The 16396-nt window shown below is 48.6% G+C and overlaps 1 protein-coding gene across 14 annotated transcripts in view; it reads right to left on the minus strand.

Moving 5' to 3' along the window:
- The window catches only part of TRRAP (transformation/transcription domain associated protein), a 103430-nt gene that overhangs the window by 66465 nt on the left and 20569 nt on the right, over positions 1 to 16396 (minus strand). For 13 of the 14 annotated variants that reach the window (XM_084762496.1, XM_084762494.1, XM_084762495.1 and 10 more), the window contains exons 11-22: positions 16245 to 16341; positions 12904 to 13042; positions 11595 to 11673; positions 9934 to 10168; positions 8584 to 8950; positions 8402 to 8499; positions 7727 to 7921; positions 6918 to 7109; positions 6162 to 6327; positions 5345 to 5601; positions 2577 to 2777; positions 1674 to 1825 (exon numbers count right to left, since the gene is read on the minus strand). In XM_084762496.1, coding sequence (XP_084618622.1) covers positions 1674 to 1825; positions 2577 to 2777; positions 5345 to 5601; positions 6162 to 6327; positions 6918 to 7109; positions 7727 to 7921; positions 8402 to 8499; positions 8584 to 8950; positions 9934 to 10168; positions 11595 to 11673; positions 12904 to 13042; positions 16245 to 16341 — 2178 coding nt within the window. The remainder of the gene's footprint in view (positions 1 to 1673; positions 1826 to 2576; positions 2778 to 5344; positions 5602 to 6161; positions 6328 to 6917; positions 7110 to 7726; positions 7922 to 8401; positions 8500 to 8583; positions 8951 to 9933; positions 10169 to 11594; positions 11674 to 12903; positions 13043 to 16244; positions 16342 to 16396) is intronic. The other variant, XM_084762499.1, reaches the window with a different exon arrangement.

The following is a 16396-nucleotide window of genomic DNA, read 5'->3' on the forward strand; positions in this document are numbered from 1 at the left end:
GGGAGGTTGCACAGAGCTGATCAGAAGGAGAAACCCAGGGCTAGAGGGACGGCTCAGAGGTTAAGAGCACTGGCTGCTCTTCCAAAAGTCATGAGTTCAATTCCCAGCAGCCACACAACCATCTATAATGAGATCTGGTGCCTTCTTCTGGCCTACAGGCACTCATGCAGGCAGAATACTGTATAAATAATAAATCTGTTTTTTTTTTAAAGGAGAAACCCTGTGAAGTGGCTGGTTGCAGTTATACAGTGGTTAAAGATGACAGCGAAGATCTCAGGGCAAGATGTCATCCAAGAGTCTAATGAACAAATTTTAAAACCATGGGCTAAAAAAAGTATGGGTGGCTGGAAGATGGCTCAGCAGTGGCTAAGAATGTTTGTTTACAAACCAAGAGCATGTCCAATCTAGAACTCAGAGAGGTACGGACCCACACGTGCCTATAACAGCATCACTAGGTAGGAGAGGGCGACGCAAGAGGACACTGGGGCTTGTTGGTTGCCAGCCGAGACATCAAAAGTCCTCTGGCCTCCCTGAATAGACAGCCACTGACTTGCACATACAAGTAGGAAAAGAGTATCAATTTTTAAAAAATAAAGTTTAAAGCTAGTGTGCGTGGGAGTGGGCAGGAATGGTGGCACACCTTAATCTCAGCACTGTGGAGGCAGAAGCCTACATAACAAGCTCCTGGTCTATCAAGAACACACAGAGAAACCCTGCCTCCAAAATAAAGCCAAACTATAAGAATTAAATCGCTGATGAAGTGAGAATGAGAACAGGGCTGTCGGTCTGAGACACGGCTGTGTCAGCAGAGACCTGTCTCTGAGCATCCATAAGCTAGAGGCAGGAGGGCCCAAAGTTCAAGCTATCCTCAGCTACATACTGAGTTTGGGGCCAGCCTGGGGTACATGAGAGTCTATCTCTAAGCCAAAAAAAGAAGCAATGTTTAAATGTTAAAAATGCCAAACACAGAGCTGGAGAGATGGCTCAGCGGTTAAGAGCACTCATTGCCTGCTCTTCCAGAGGTCCTGAGTTCAATTCCCAGCAACCACATGGTGGCTCACAACCATCTATAATGTAACCTGATGCCCTGTTCTGGCCTGCGAGTGTACATGCAGGTAGGCAGAGCTCTGTATACATAATAATAATAAAGAAAGAAAGAAAGAAAGAAAGAGAGAGAGAGAGAGAAAGAAAGAAAGAAAGAAAGAAAGAAAGAAAGGGGGAAAAAAATGCCAAACACAGAAACATGACCTTGATGGCAAAGCACATAGTGGCCTGGATCCGAGACCAACTCCTACTGTGGGCGCCCATGTTCTCACTCCATCTTCCCAATGCTGTGGCCCTTTAATACAATTCCTGATGTTATGGTGACCCCAACCACAAAAATCATTTCATTGATACTTCATAACTCTAATTTTGCTACTGTTATGAGTCATAATGTAATGTGTTTTCGATGGTCTTGGGAGACCCCTACAAAAGAGTCATTTGCTCCCAAAGGGGTCATGACCCACAGCATAAGAACCCTTGCTCTAGAGGCTATATGATGCATCGCTGTAAGCTGCACGCTACCTGGGCCACTGGAAGGGGCACACTCCTAACAGACTCCTGGGGAGTCACTTATGTTCCTAATTTCTCAGCAAGCGGCACCGGTCCCAAAGACTAGGCCAAGCACGTACTTGGGGTGTGCCAGCAGCTGGTAGAGCGCATGCTTATTGTCCTCCAGGCTCATCATGGCCACCAGGAAGCACCTGATCACCTCCCAAGCCTGCCTCCGGTAGTAGGGCTCCGTGTTGGCACTTTTCAGACAGTCCAGGGCAGTCTCAATGGCCTAGGACAAAAAGCACAGAATGTACAATGTGCAATGAATGGCAGCCCCCCTCATTCATACAAACACACACACACACACACACACACACACACACACACACACACACACAGCCTTCGTGTTTGCTGGTGAAACCCAAGCAGGGCCACAGTCTAACAGGCACCCACAAGCAAGAGTTCTGAAAATGGAGACAGCGAAGAAAATGAGCTGCGTGGCTCCAGATAAAATTAACAGCACACATTAACTCTAGCGTTAAGATTTACTTCTCTTTGAAAGCTCCCCCAAACCTGCACATCTGTTTGCCTACATATGTACACACAGAAAACAAGACAGATACAGAGAGAAACACAGAGGAACAATTTTATACTAATTCACTTCCAAAGAGCCAGAGCCAGAAGGGAGAGAACAGGAGGGTTAGAATAAATTTTTTAAAAATGGGAGAAAGCTAGCTCCTGGGATCCCAGGGGCCGGAGGCAATTACAGATCCACCTCCACTCTCCACGCTCCAGGAAATAAGACCCGGCAAGATCACAACAGATCAGGACGAGTTCAGGTGAGCTGGTCACTGGGAAGGAAGGACTCTTACTTTCAAGAGTCCTAAACTCCTGAATGACAGACACCTCCCACTGGCCTACAAGCGGCATGCAAGCCACCTCCCCAGCCAAACAGATCACCATTAACTCCCGTGCTGAGTGAGAGTCCTTCCCTCAAAGTTGACTCACAAACAGGGTCTCCCCGGAGCTCCCGACTTTACCTTCTCCATTGGAAGCTGGAGAGAAGCTTTGCAATCAGAGAACTCCACCGTAATGCTGGGGCCTTGAACTTCAGTTACAACATAGTGCAGCTTCTGCGACTCCTTTAGCATCTTCCTGTTGCTGCCGCCAAACTTGCCAAGCACACGGTAGGCCACATGGGAGATGCTGTCTGCGGGGTTTCGAAGCGTGCGCCATAAAGCCTAATTAAAAAAAAAAAATCAATGGGAGGCAGAGGCAGGCGGGTCGCTGTGAGCTGGAGGCCAGCCTGATCTAGTCCAAGACAGCCAAGGCTACACAGTGAAACCTTGTGTGTGTGGGGGGGGGGGGGGACGACACACAACACAGGCTGTCATTGAAGGCGTGGCCAGGCAACAAGTACACACAGTCTACGACCACAATTCCAATTTGTTAGATGTGAGGACTCTGCCTCCTGCTTCAGTTCCCCTAAACATGGTTTCCCCTTTTGGGGGAAAAACAAACAAAGAAACAAAGAAACAAAGAAACAATGTTAATAGTCTTGCTTCTCCTCCCCCAAGGAAGTTCAGTGTCTTTACTAAGCAAACAAATAAACAAACATTTTGGTTCTCTTTTATACAAAAGATGGCGCAGAATGAAAAGCCAAGGGGTGGGGCTGGAGAGCTGGCTCAGCGGCTGCTCTTCCGGTGTACCCGGCTTTAGTCCCCAACACTTACAGGTGGCTCGGTACTCTGTAACTCCAGCCCCTCTTCTGACCTCTTCAGGTGCTGCACAGATGGGATGTAGATACACACATGCAAGCAGCCATACACTAAAGTACATACTTCTTTAAATAAATAAAAGGCTTCAAGAGCCGAGTGAAAAGCTACAATCCTCAGGCATGAAGTGGGATGAGGCACAGGCTGACTGGCTGGACATTCTTGTCCTGGACTTTTTTCTTCTACTTAGAAACATGACAAATAAATGACTTCATGTATTTTAAATCCCCATTAAAGGAGAGTAAGGAAAAGAAAAGCAGAAAATAACCACAAGGACCAAGCAATGTCCTTGAATATACATAAACCTCCTGCAACCCTTCCTTGTTCAGTAAACCTTCCATACGGACAGAGAGGCCTCCATGGGGTTGGTTTAGTCTCCTCCAAAATACTTAGGTGAGACCTTGCAATATTATCTCCACATCTGGGCCATCTTTAGAACCCTATCTCCTGGGTTTTAACAACCAATAAAATGTTAGCACATGTGAGAGACAACCAAGCAAGGTCACATAAAAGTCCGGCTTTGCTGTGCTCAGCACTCGCTGCTTTGAAGCCTCGGTATGCTGTCTCTTTGTTCATGACAGCACTTGAGGCAGGACTGCAGGGTTAGCTAAGCTCAGTATGCCCCGCATGGCAAACACCTGTACCACCTGCTGCATCCACTGCCCATGTGTTCCCTCACCTGAATTAACTACATCTCAAAATTACTGCTGTCCTTGTTTTAAGCCTACTTTCTTGCATCACGACACTCAATGTTAGATTCCAACAATACTCAAGCTTAACATAAAATCCTGGGTCATTTCCCCCCACCAAGAAAAACCCGTTTCTCTCGTGTTCTTGCAGGTCTTAACCACTGAGGATGCCCTGTAAGACTCTTCTCTGCCTCAACATCCTCTTCTCCCTCAGGAAGGGGTCTTTTGCCCCTTAAGTGTGTGAGGGCAGCCCTGAGGCTCAGTGAGCAGATCAGGAGAGACCAACACTGCCACTCTGTCTTGGGGGGGGGGGTCCTGGCCTCCAGAAACCAAAAGGGACCTTTAACCTGTATCCCTGAAGGTTATCGTGCTAAAGCAAACTGGGGCCCAACACCACCTCAGCCCCAGCAGCCACCCTCGCCTCCACTCCCCCCTGTGCTGCCCCGTCCACACTAGACAAGCTCTGCTGTCTAGAACTGACAGTGTGGCTCTCAGAGCAGGCTCTGCAGGGCCTCCCGTGACAAGTGGACCCCATGCCATCTTCTTCCAGGACAGAGACCAAGAAATAATTTCAGGATAGGCAGGAAAGGTCTGTTAGTCCTATGGTCAGTCCAAGTCACACAGAAGCATGCATGCTCTTACCCTGGAGGAGGTTCGGGAGGAGAGGCAGAAACTCCTGTTACAGGAGGTCATGGCTGCCGCCTCCCACGAAGCGGAAGAGGGCACGGAGCAGCCCTCCAATCCAACTTAGAGCTGCTAAGCCTCCACAGGGGGCTATGCTAGAGAGGCAGAAGACTAAAGAGCCTCCCTACCCCCAATGACTACCAATCCATTCTTAATCACAGCACAAAGCACAGTGAAAAGGGGATACTTATAATGCCTGATTTCTAATGAACAAAAAAAAAACAAAAATCAAAAAAAAAAAAAATAAGGCTTCAAAACAACCTTTTATTATCTGTTCTTTTTTCTTGGAGTGAGCTGGGGCAGGCAAGGTGCCATAAGCTTCAGGGAAGAGTTGCATGTTTTTACTATAAAACAGAAAGTCTCTGTGGATACAGAAAGTTTTTTCCTGGAAGCACCAGCATCTACACAGCAACTATAACATTTGCCTTCACACTGGCTTAGGGAGACTAGGATGCTTGGGAAAGTTCTAAACAAGACATAACACTGCCACGCAGCTGCTCACCCCCTACAGCAGTGCTAAATGTGTTTAGTACATCCCAAGGCTCGGCAAGCAAGCACGACCCAGTCTGCCTCTAAATTGGCTACAGTGAATCCTTAGGACAAACGGGAGACATGAAGAGCTGATGCCCCCTGCTGGTTCAGAGGTGAAAGTGCATGTACCTGCATGAGCTCTGCGCGCACAGGCTGAATGTGGTCATAGAGGAAATCCGGTTGCAAGTTGTCCACACACAACTCCAAGGTCCTCAGGCCTTGGCTGACCAACGTCTGAGACCCATTGAGGGCGGACACCAGGGGATCCATCAACATGGGCAGATAGGGTAGGAGAGAGCTCAGCCGCACTGGCACCGTGAGACACAGCTCTACAAAGAGGTCCTTCATGTGCTGCTTATGCAGGCCGCTCTGCAACATGTTCAGTCCTAGAAACAGGGTTGGAGGGGCGTGTTACTTCCCTAGTGCATGGCAGTCAGCTGGAAAAGCCACAGGCCACTGCTCACCACTGCTAAGCAACTGCAATTACAGCCCCTTTCACAATGACAATCCAAGCTGTGGGCAGTTCCTGCATGTATAAAAACCCTAGGTTTTTACAAATATCATGTTATGCTTTTTGTGATGTATCTAAGTGCCAGCTGCAAAAGTCAGGGAGAGAGGAAGGAGGCAGACCTGGCAGAAGGAGGAAATCAGCCTAAGACCAGAACTGACACCAGAGCAAGGACTGGACGCGAGGCTGAGCGGGGACAAGGGCATACTGTGGGAAACCCAAAGTATTTTACACTCCACACCATTTGTATGGACGTGAAGCTGCAGCAAACACAGATAAGACCTTTAAGTGAAAAAGTCCTGTGTGGTTTGATTACAGAAACTAATAGTTACTTTCTAACTAAGTTTGGGGGAGGGGGGTTTCCCAGCACCCGCCCGCCTCCCATGAGCTCGGCCAGGCAGAGGATCAGCGGGTCACAGGAAGCATGTACGCTCTTACCTTGGAGGAGGTTCGGGAGGAGAGGCAGAAACTCCTGATACAGGAGGTCATGGCTGCCGCCTCCTATGGAGCGGAAGAGGGCACGCAGCAGAAGGAAGTAGTTGTAAGGCTCCTTGGCAGTCTGCGCCAGCTCCATGGAGCTATTCACAATCTTGTGCAGGTGAGGCTGGGCAGAGGGGAGGCAGACACGTAGGTGAGCACTGGGCAGAGGGGAGGCAGACACGTAGGTGAGCCCTGGCGAGGAGTGGCCAGGCCATCCAGGCTGGAGCTCACAGGCGCCCCAACCCTGCCATGGGCGGCAGGCAGGAAGAAGTTACTCCATCAAAGGGAACAAAAGACTGCAGTAAGTGGTGTACAGAGGCTTCTGCCCTCTGGCTATGAAATGTGTACGGAGTTGGTTCCCAGGTTAGTATGCAGTTCCCTGAGGGTGGCATGTGTTTTAAGGCTTTTGAGATGGGGGCTGACCAAGCTGGCCTCAATTTGCTAAGTGGCTGCAGCTGCCTTGATCCTACTGCCTGCGGTAGGATTGCAAGCCTGCAGACAAGGCCATGATTCGCAATCATCTACTGCCACCTGGCAGAGCAATTAAGCATTACCCAGTAGCATCTGAATTGTTGTTAGCACGTGGGCCCTTATTTGTGGCCCAACAAACCTAAGGAGCGTTTTACACACATAATACGGAGTCACTGTACTTTCTATTAAAAAACAGAAACGGTCAACGCCCCCCAGTGGCCCTCAGCACGCAGTGCACGTTACCTTCAGCATCTGCTCATTTTCCGCTGCAAACAGGGACACTGAGCCAAAGACCAACTTGAACAGCTTGAGGTACAAGTTGGAGAGTTCCACGTTGGAGCCCATTTCTGGCAGCCGGTCCAGAAGGTACTCCACCAGGATTGTGGCAAACAGAGCAGAGGTAGTAGGATTTGCCAAGAAAGAGTTGGCAACAATCTGTCAAAACAAGAAATGCCCGTGATGGGCTGGGGATCAGCTCTGTGGTAGAGGGACTGCCTAGCACACACAAGGCCCTGGGTTCCAGCCTCAGCTCCGGAGAGGGGAGAAATGTTTTTAAAGAAATGCCCATGACAAAAATAATCCCCTTCCTCAAAGCAGCTGTAAAAAGCAAAGTAGAGCTTCTCAGACAAAACCCACTGGCTGCGGACATGCTTAGAAGACCATCAAATAAGCTGTAGGCCACTACCAGAGGACGTGCACTTGACTGGCCATTCCCTGACAGCCTGCATTTAACACTCGTTAGCTTCTACTCTTTAAAGGAGCTGGCCCAAGGTATCTGAGGGGTTGAAATTTTTTCGAACATATCGTGCGTTATTTCTCTACAAGCAAACTGAGGGACAGCATCCTCAAAGTAGATGAGTAAATATAAAACATGATTTAAAGTCAATATTGAAAGAATATAAAAAGGGCTGGCACATACCACAAGACCTGAGTTCAAGCCCCAAGCACCATGTGGTGGAAGGAGAGAACCCCACAAATTGTCCTGTGACCCCAACCCACACCCACACTTACTACACCCCTACCTTCTTTAACTATAAAAAGGGATTTTATACCTGAAGAGCATAATTTTTTGAGATCCTTTCTACCATATAGGGGACTGTAGTCTGGAAGATCTCTTTGAACGTTAGGGGGTTCATCATGGTGAAGACACCCGCAAAGTGCTCCAGCACCTCCTTTTCTTCCTTCATCCTCACGGTCTGGCAATTGGCCACTCGGATGTATGTCTGTCCGTTTCCTGCAATCTGGACCTAGGATGGGAACCAGCAGGCCATCAGCAGTACCTTCTACTGAACATTTAACAAAATTACAAGTTATATACTTAAAACAGGGCGCCGATCTCAATAAGGGCTTTCCTCCTTCTAAACTCTCTGTTCTTGCAAAAAACTAGATGCTCACACAAGGGAAAAAAAAAAATTAAGTAAACTTAGGAGGCCCGAGAGCAGGCTCAGAGGGTAATGACAAGCCCCTGTCACATAAACTGCTTCTGTCTGATTATTTTACTGTAACAACAAAGGGAGCTAAGACAGCAACACACAGGAAGCCTGGGCTTGATCTCCAGCAGCACATAAACAGGCATGAAGACATACGTGTGTTTGTTATCCCAGCAAAACTCAAAGCTGGGCCATGCAAACGGCACTGGGCGCTGAAGGCCTGCTCTGCCACCAGCATTCTGCGGGCTCTCGAGGCACATTCCACACAACCCAGGATGGTCTGCGGACACTTCATACCTGATAAATATCCAAGGCCTGCATGGCATACTTCACGAGTTTGATGTAAATCTGAGTTTCTTTGGGTTGTAACTGCTTGTTAGGAATAAACTGAGCTTCTAGAAGAGACAGAATACATTAAAACCTGGCAAACACACCAGCTCAAAATGATGTCAGTGTAAACGGTGTAAGAGTAGAATTACCACCAGGTGCTTTACATGACGTTATGCCCCACGTGATGGTCTTGACGCCGCAGACTAACGTTTTCACCAAACTCCGGCAGTCTGTGACCTGGAACGTCTGCTTATCCTCCTTGTCCTTTTCTCCTTGTTTCTCAAATGGGGGCACCGGGGCGGGGGTCACCGGGGTGGCTGGCGCGGGGGCTGGGGGTGGAGGGGGAGCAGGGGCAGGCACAGGGGCAGGGGAAGGTGCTGGGCCAGGGGCAGCAGGAGCTGTGGGCACCCCAGGCAGCGCAGCTTCTGCAGCCCCCAGTTCAGATTGAGGCTTGCATTTCTTAAAAATGGCTGAGAGTTGGTACCGGGCGATGGTGTGGAACTTGAGGACAAAAACCTAATGGCAAAAGAAATCGGGGTTGAGGGAAGGAAACCAAAGTTAACAGCCAGATATCTGAAACCACTCGAAGCCAAAAGGCTGAGTCTGAAAGTGCTGGCCTTGTAAGCATGAGGCTCTGTGTGTACAGCTCACAGAACCCATACAGAAGAGCAGGGAAAGGCAGCATGCTCTTGTCATCCCAGCTCTGGGGAGGCAGACCCAGCAGGGATCCCTGGGGCGGGCTAACCAGCCAGCAGAGCCTACGGGGTGAACTACAGGTCAACAAGACTGTGTTGTAAAAATACAAAATATGCCAGATGGTGGTGGTGCACCCCTGTAATCCCAGCACTTGGGAGGCAGAGGCAGGCGGATCTCTGAGAGTTCTAGGACAGCTACATACGCAGAGAAACCCTGTCTCAAAAAACAAATATACGCTGAACAGATGCTCAGCTAAAGAGAGCTCATACTTTTCTTCCATTCCCACCACTCACGTGGGATGGCACACATGAGCATATGCACAACACACACATACACATCATTAAAACTTGAATCTTTAGAAAAACCAAAACCTAAAGTGGATGGCCCTATTGTGGCCCTACACTCATGTGCACAAAGGTCAATAGCTGCTGTTTTCTGAGCTTGGTGAGCTTTGACTCAGCACTGCTGGAGTGGCCCTCCAGTGTCCTGGGAAACCTTTTGTCCCTCCAGCACCCACAGAGACTGGGGTCTCCCCAGAAATGCCTTGACTATGGCTGCCCAGAAGGGAGCTCTTCCAAGTACCACCAGGAAGTACACAGAGAGCCATAAGGAGCTGCTCTGATGCTGACCAAAGACTGCAAAGAAACGTACAGAAATAAGCAGCTTCCGCCCACGGCTGCCAGCAGCAGGAGGAGGCAGGCTTTGAACAACGTGGTCTAACAACTCTGGAAGCCTAACTTTTACATGGCCACTTCATTCCCCCACATTTAACGACGCTTAAGATAAATCGCGGCAGCCAGTACCTCCAGCATCCGCATCAAGACGTCCCTGCCGTTGCCACTCTCCTGCTCACTCTTGGAGCGGATGCAGTCCACCAGGTTCAGCAGGAGCTTGCAGGACATGGTTTGGATGCTACTGGGCAGGGACTCATCATCGATGTTCTTGGCAAAGAGCTGGACGGCGAGGGAAAGATCGCTGAGGGGCAGGTGCTGGCGAACGTGATGCACAAGGTCGGCGAGTGTGCTGTAGGCGAGGGGCCTGCAGGAAGAGATGCCAGCAGTGTGTTCTCTGCTGCCGCTGCTGGGACTAACTGGGGAGAGTCCAGCATGGCCTAAAGGTAACCCTGCTTGCTCTCCCAGCTGCCACCTGAAAGGCCTGGCCTTTCTTATCACGCTCCAGTCTTTACTTTCCACGATGAAAAGCTAACATTCATGCATGTCATCAAGTTCCTGTGTCGCTGGCTTTTCTGTTACCGTGATAGAACTCCAACCCAAGAAAGTTAAGGGAGGGAAGGTGTACTTGGCTTACACGTTCAGGCCACAGTCCATCACTGCAGGAACTCAGGGAAGGAATTCAAGTAAGAGCTTGAAGCAGCAACAAGGGGGAACGCCGCATCCTGGCTCACTCAGCTAGTCTTTCTCTACAGCCCAAGATCACCCACCTAGGGGTGGGTGCCACCCATGGTGGGCTGGGCTCTCCCGCTAATTAGCAAGGAAGAATACGCCTCACAGACATGACCACAGGCCAGTATGACAGTTCTTCAATGAGGTTCCTTCTTGTCAGATGACTAGGTCAGCTATGGCAGGTGACGGCTTCTTGGCAAGAATGGGTTCTTTAAGGTAGCAGTTCTCAACCTGTGGGTCGTGACCCCTTTGGGGGTTGAGAAGCACTGCTCTAGATTATGTCAAGCCAACAATAATAACTAATAGAGAAAATACCTAATAGATCCTGGCAGATGTGCCAACCAGAGTGCAAATGATCACCAGCTTGTTCGTGCACTGAGTGGGGTTTGCTGCTCAAAAATGAACAATGTGCCAGGCATGGTGGTGAACACCTTTAATCCCAGCACTGAGGAGACAGAGGCAGGTGGATCTCTGTGAGTTCTAGGCCAACCACAGCTACAAAGAGAGACTGGCTCCACATGTTACCTAGTTAACAGGTTAATGCCCTATATGTAATGCACTGTATGTTATGACCACTATATGCATATGCAGCAATATTACTGGGTTATTAAATCAGGTTGTTCACTGACCTCTACACCTTGGCATGAATGCATGAGGTGCACACACATACCAAATAAATTCCAAAAAAATTTTTTTTAATTTATTTTACATATACAAATGCTCTGTCTGCATGTATGTCTGCATGTCAGAAGAGGGCATCATATCACATTACAGATGGTTGTGAGCCACCATGTGGTTGCTGAGAATTGAACTCAGGACCTCTAGAAGAGCAGATGGTGCTCTTAACCCCTGAGCCATTCTTCAGCTCCCAAAAATGTTTTTAAAAGGAGTTTTTTTTAACAACCTAAGGTCATCCATACTTGCTCCCATTCTAAAGCCAATAGGTGAGTAGGGCACAGTGGCCTGCATTGCTAAAGGCCCTACCAATGCTAAGCGCAGGTGATCCTGTCCCTAGCAATCACACCCAGCAGGCCTGTACCCTGGGTCTAATAATGCTGTACCTGAGTGTCTCCCGTGCTGTGTACCCAGAGCCAATCAGGATGGATTCATCAAACAGCTTCTCCATGGAGGTGATGAACTCTAGGAAACACATGAGAACATTAAAGACTCCGCAAACCTTTTACAGTGGTCAGCCTAAGGCCTGTGCAAAGAAAAGGGCACAGAAAAGCCCAGAAAGGCCCTGTATGGTGAGACGCTGGCTCTGCTGGGCCACACAAGCCACCTGCCCACAAAGACACAGTGAGGGTAATATTCAGTGTTAGAGAACTGACCAAGACAGGCTGGAGAGATGGCTCAGTCGTTCTGACCAAGGCAGGCTGGAGAGACAGCACAGTCGTACGAAAGAGATAAGAGAATTGATCTCTTAAGAATATGGATGACAAGCCCACAGGACATTTAGACTCTGAACAGCCTGGCACACAGCCAGCTTAGTTCTAAAGTTAAGTACATTTCATGCCTCAGGCCTCCTGCGGGCACCTGCACTCATATGTACAGCCCACCACCCTAGCATGCACAGAAACAATTAATAAAAATAAATCTTTAGTAAAAAGAGAGCTAACCAGGCATGGTAATACACACACACACACACACACACACACACACACACACACACCTTTAATACCAGCACTTACAGAGGCGGGTGGATCTCTGAGTTCGAGACCAGCCTGGTCTACAGATCATGATCTGAGCCAGAGCTACACAGTGAAACCCTGTTTCAAAAAAACTGGAAAGAAGAAAGAGGGGGAGGAGAGGGGAGGGGAAGAAAGGAAAGGGAAAGGAAGGGGAGGGGAAGGGAGGGAAGGGAAGGGAAGGGAGGAAAGGGGAGGGGGAGGGAAGGAGAGGGGAGGGGAGGGGAAGGGAGGGGGGGAAGGGAAGGGGAGGGGAAGGGAAAAAGAAGGGAAAGGGAAGAGAAGGGGAAGGGAAGGGAAGGGGAGGGGAAGGGAAAAAGGAAGGAAGAGAGGAGAGAACTAGATAGAGTCTGTTCAGTAGAAGATGATTCCTAGCACCCACATGGCAGCTCAACACTGCCTGGAACTCCAGTCTGAGGGGATCTGAAGCCCTCTTCTGGTCTCTGCAGACCACAGACACAGCTGTAGTGCATAGACATACAAAGATGCAAGTGAAACACCCATACATCCATGCACATAAAAGTAAAAAGGTAAGTATTAAAAAAAAAAAAAAAATTAAAGACCCAGGACAGCAATAAGGAAAGAACATGCGGAAGACCAGGTAGAACCTCCAGGAAGTCAGCAAGCCTTGCTCTACAGATGGCAGAGGCTACACAGGCCTTGAAAGAAAAGCTAGCCTTACGGTTTCTCAGCTCTGTGGTGAGGATGTGCTTGGCCGCGATGAGAAGCTCCTTCCTGAGGTGTGCCGTCTCTGCTGGGCAATTGGAAAGCAACTGCAGCATGCCTTTCACCATCTGCGAAGCGTACTTGGTCACTAGCTCCTGTCACGGCAAAGAAGACAACAGTCATAACGGGGGGGGGGGGGGGGGGGGGGCTGCACAGACACCCAAGTGCTACCACAAAGCATCAAGCCAAGAACACACCACCCAAAAGGTTTTAGTGTGTATTTGTGTACCCACAACCATACAGCCAGTGTCATTTTGAGGGAAAAGTACCACAACATAAGCAGATGGTCTTCCATGTGGCATAAGAGAGGATGCAGTGTTTGTATTGCTTTATTGTTTTACAAATTTAAATAGTGAATATGCATTACTTCCTAGTAAAAGCCTGTTTTAAAAAATACTCTGGCTGGGCCCAGCACTTGGGAGGCAGAGGCAGGCAGATCTCTGTGAGTTCAAGGTCAACCTGGTCTATAAATTGAGTCCAGGACACTCAAATCTTTATTTAATTAGCAGTTAGATTCATTCAAGAAAGTGAAAACAGAGCCTGGTGTGGTGGCTCACACCTTTAATCCCAGCACTCTGGAGGCAAAGGCAGGTGGATCTCTGCAAGTTTGAGGGCAGCCTGGTGTACAAAGTGAGTCCAGGACAGCCAGGGCAGTTACAAAGAGAAACCCTGTCTCGAAAAACCAAAAATATGAAATAAAATAAAAATAGCTTGGCCGTTAAGGGTGCTTGATGCTCTTCCAGAGGACCCCCATTCAGTTCCTAGCACCCATGGACAGGTCATCCAGCTCCAGAGGATCCAATGCCCTCTTCTGGCTTTCATATGCGTGCGCACACACCTTTTTAAAATAAGTAAATGCCAGGCATGATAGCTCACACCTTTAATTCCACCACTCAGGAGGCAGAGGCAGGCAGATGTCTGTGAGGCCACCCTGGTCTACTTGACAAGTTCCAGACCAGCCAAGGCTGCATAGTGACAGCCCTGGTGGTACTCAAAGAAAGAATAAGCAGGCTACCAATATGAGACTTGATAGCCTATGACCATACAGTGGGGGAGGAGGTCCCCCTCGGTCCTAGACCTACGGGAGGGGGAATAAGGTGAAAGTGGGAGGGAGGGAGGAATGGGAGGATACAAGTGATGGGATAACAACTGAGTTGTAATCTGAATAAATTAATTAAATTAAAATTAATTAATTAATCAATCTTCTACTTAGTCATCCCAGTAACATGAGTTGAATGAAAACAGAGATATTAACTCTGACAATTCTAACAGCTCTTCCTGACCCTTCATTTATCTGGTCATGATGGTAATCGCCCATAACCCAGCACTCTGAAGATTGAAGATTGTGGGCTAAGGGCCAGCCTGGGCTACGTAGTGAGACTATGTCTCATAAAATGTGTTTATAAAATCAAAAGTGGTTTTTATTTTTAAAACAACTGTTAGACACTTACAAAGTTACAGAGAATTATATTCACTTCACCATTTAGGACAATCCTTAACTGCTTACATGAGAATTAATTACATTCAATTACATTTAACAATGTACATACAATTAAAAATTACATAGCTCAAGCCAGGTATTGATGCTCAAAGCCTGCAATTCCAGTGTTGAGTGGCTGAAGCCAAGGATCACTGCACACTGGAGACCAGCCCAGTTACCATAGTGAATCATGACAACCAGGCCGGAGTGAGGCCACACCAAGCAAAGAAAAGGATGGAGTCCATCAGTAAGACAGCTCAGTAGGTAACAGCACCTGCCATGCAAGCCTGGTGACATGCTGTTGGAGACCCTGTGGTTTAAGGTTGCAGTCCACCAAGTCTGGAAAGCCTCTCTGAGCATGGCGCCAGCAGGCCCTTCTGCTCTCTGACTGACCTCATCTGGAGAGTGTCCTTAGGCACAGATACCTCTAACCATATGTGGAATATGACCTTTGGCCCAGTTCCCTGCTAGCACTCTCCCCTGCACCTATAGGATAATTACGTTCTGCGTTCCCGTTCATCTGTCTGGACTATACCGCCAAATGCAAAGAAAGCATCCCTGGCCCTGCTATCTCCAGTGTGCACCTACCCAAGGAACCCTCCTCCCACTCCCCAAGAACTATGCAGCCTTTGTTCACTCCGAATAAAGTGGAGCAATCTTGCTGAAGCTGATGCTGGAAGGTCATTTCCGGCATACTCACAGACATCTGAGCTCTGCCCCCTGCCCCTCCCCCCTCCTTACTCTCCAACCTCTGCTCCTCTTTGCCCTCCAGGACCAGTAGCCAAGGATCCCTGGGGTGTGGGGGAGGGAGCCCCCCAGCAACCTGAATTAGAGCCCCAGAACCCCAAAAAGGAGGAAGCAGAGAACTACACAGAATAAAATGTTTAAAGAAAAACAAACATGTAGCCTAAATGACAGGAGCTGAGGCCCCTTTCCCTTTCCTTCTGATTTAAGAGAAGTGGCTCAGCAGTGATGAAACGCGGCTGACGTCTTCGCACGCCTGCCTAGTGAAAGAAGGCAGACATGGGCTACAGACAGCACACGGGAGACACGGGGGACTCTGCCTACAAAACAGAAAAGGCCTGGAGAGGCCGGGCAGTGGTGGCTGGTGGCGCACGCCTTTAATCCCAGCACTGGGGAAGCAGAGGCAGGTGGATCGCTGTAAGTTCGAGGCAAGCCTGGTCTACAAAGTGAGTCCAGGAGAGCCAGGGCTACACAGAGAAACCTTGTCGCAAAAAAAAAAAAAAAAAAAAAAAAAAAAAAAAAAAAAAGGCATGGAAAGGCCTGGAAAGGCCAGGACAAACATGAAACTTTGCTAAGGGGAGGGGTGGGGGTATGGGACACAGAAACCTTCTATATGTTAATGGGCTGACTGGAAGCAACAGTCAATTAAAGGACACATTTATAGAAAATGGATTTTATTGTATGTAAAATATAGCAAAAACAGGGTGGAGAAATAAACTCACAGGCTAAGATGCTTGCCATGCAAGTAAGAGAATCAGAGACCAGATCTCCAGAAGCTACATAAACTCTGGGTGGGCAAGGCTGCAGTAACTCCACCCTAGGAAGGCAGACAGGATCCCGGGCAGGCTGCTGACAACACTGAGCACAGCAGCGAGCTCTGGGCTGACCTTAAGATACCCTGCCTCAAAACAAAAGAGGTGGGGAGTGATGGAGGAAGAGTCCCTACATCAACCTCTGGCCTCGGCACACACATAAGTACAAATACATCACACACACAAACACACACACACACACACACACACACAAACACACACACTGGGGGGAAAAGAAGCTCAACAAGCCAGGAAACTTACCTGGTAAATTCTGATGATATAGGCTAAAAATGACAACGTTTTGATCTGAGCAGCAATAAAATCAGCATACAGCTCCTTGTTGTAAAGCTTATGTTGCCTGGGCAGGAAGTGAATATAAGCCCGATATTAGTCCTTTAGGTGACTTGGAATTA

Source organism: Acomys minous (assembly GCF_964271855.1).
Source record: "Acomys minous genome assembly, chromosome: 16".
NCBI classification, from domain to species: domain Eukaryota; kingdom Metazoa; phylum Chordata; class Mammalia; order Rodentia; family Muridae; genus Acomys; species Acomys minous.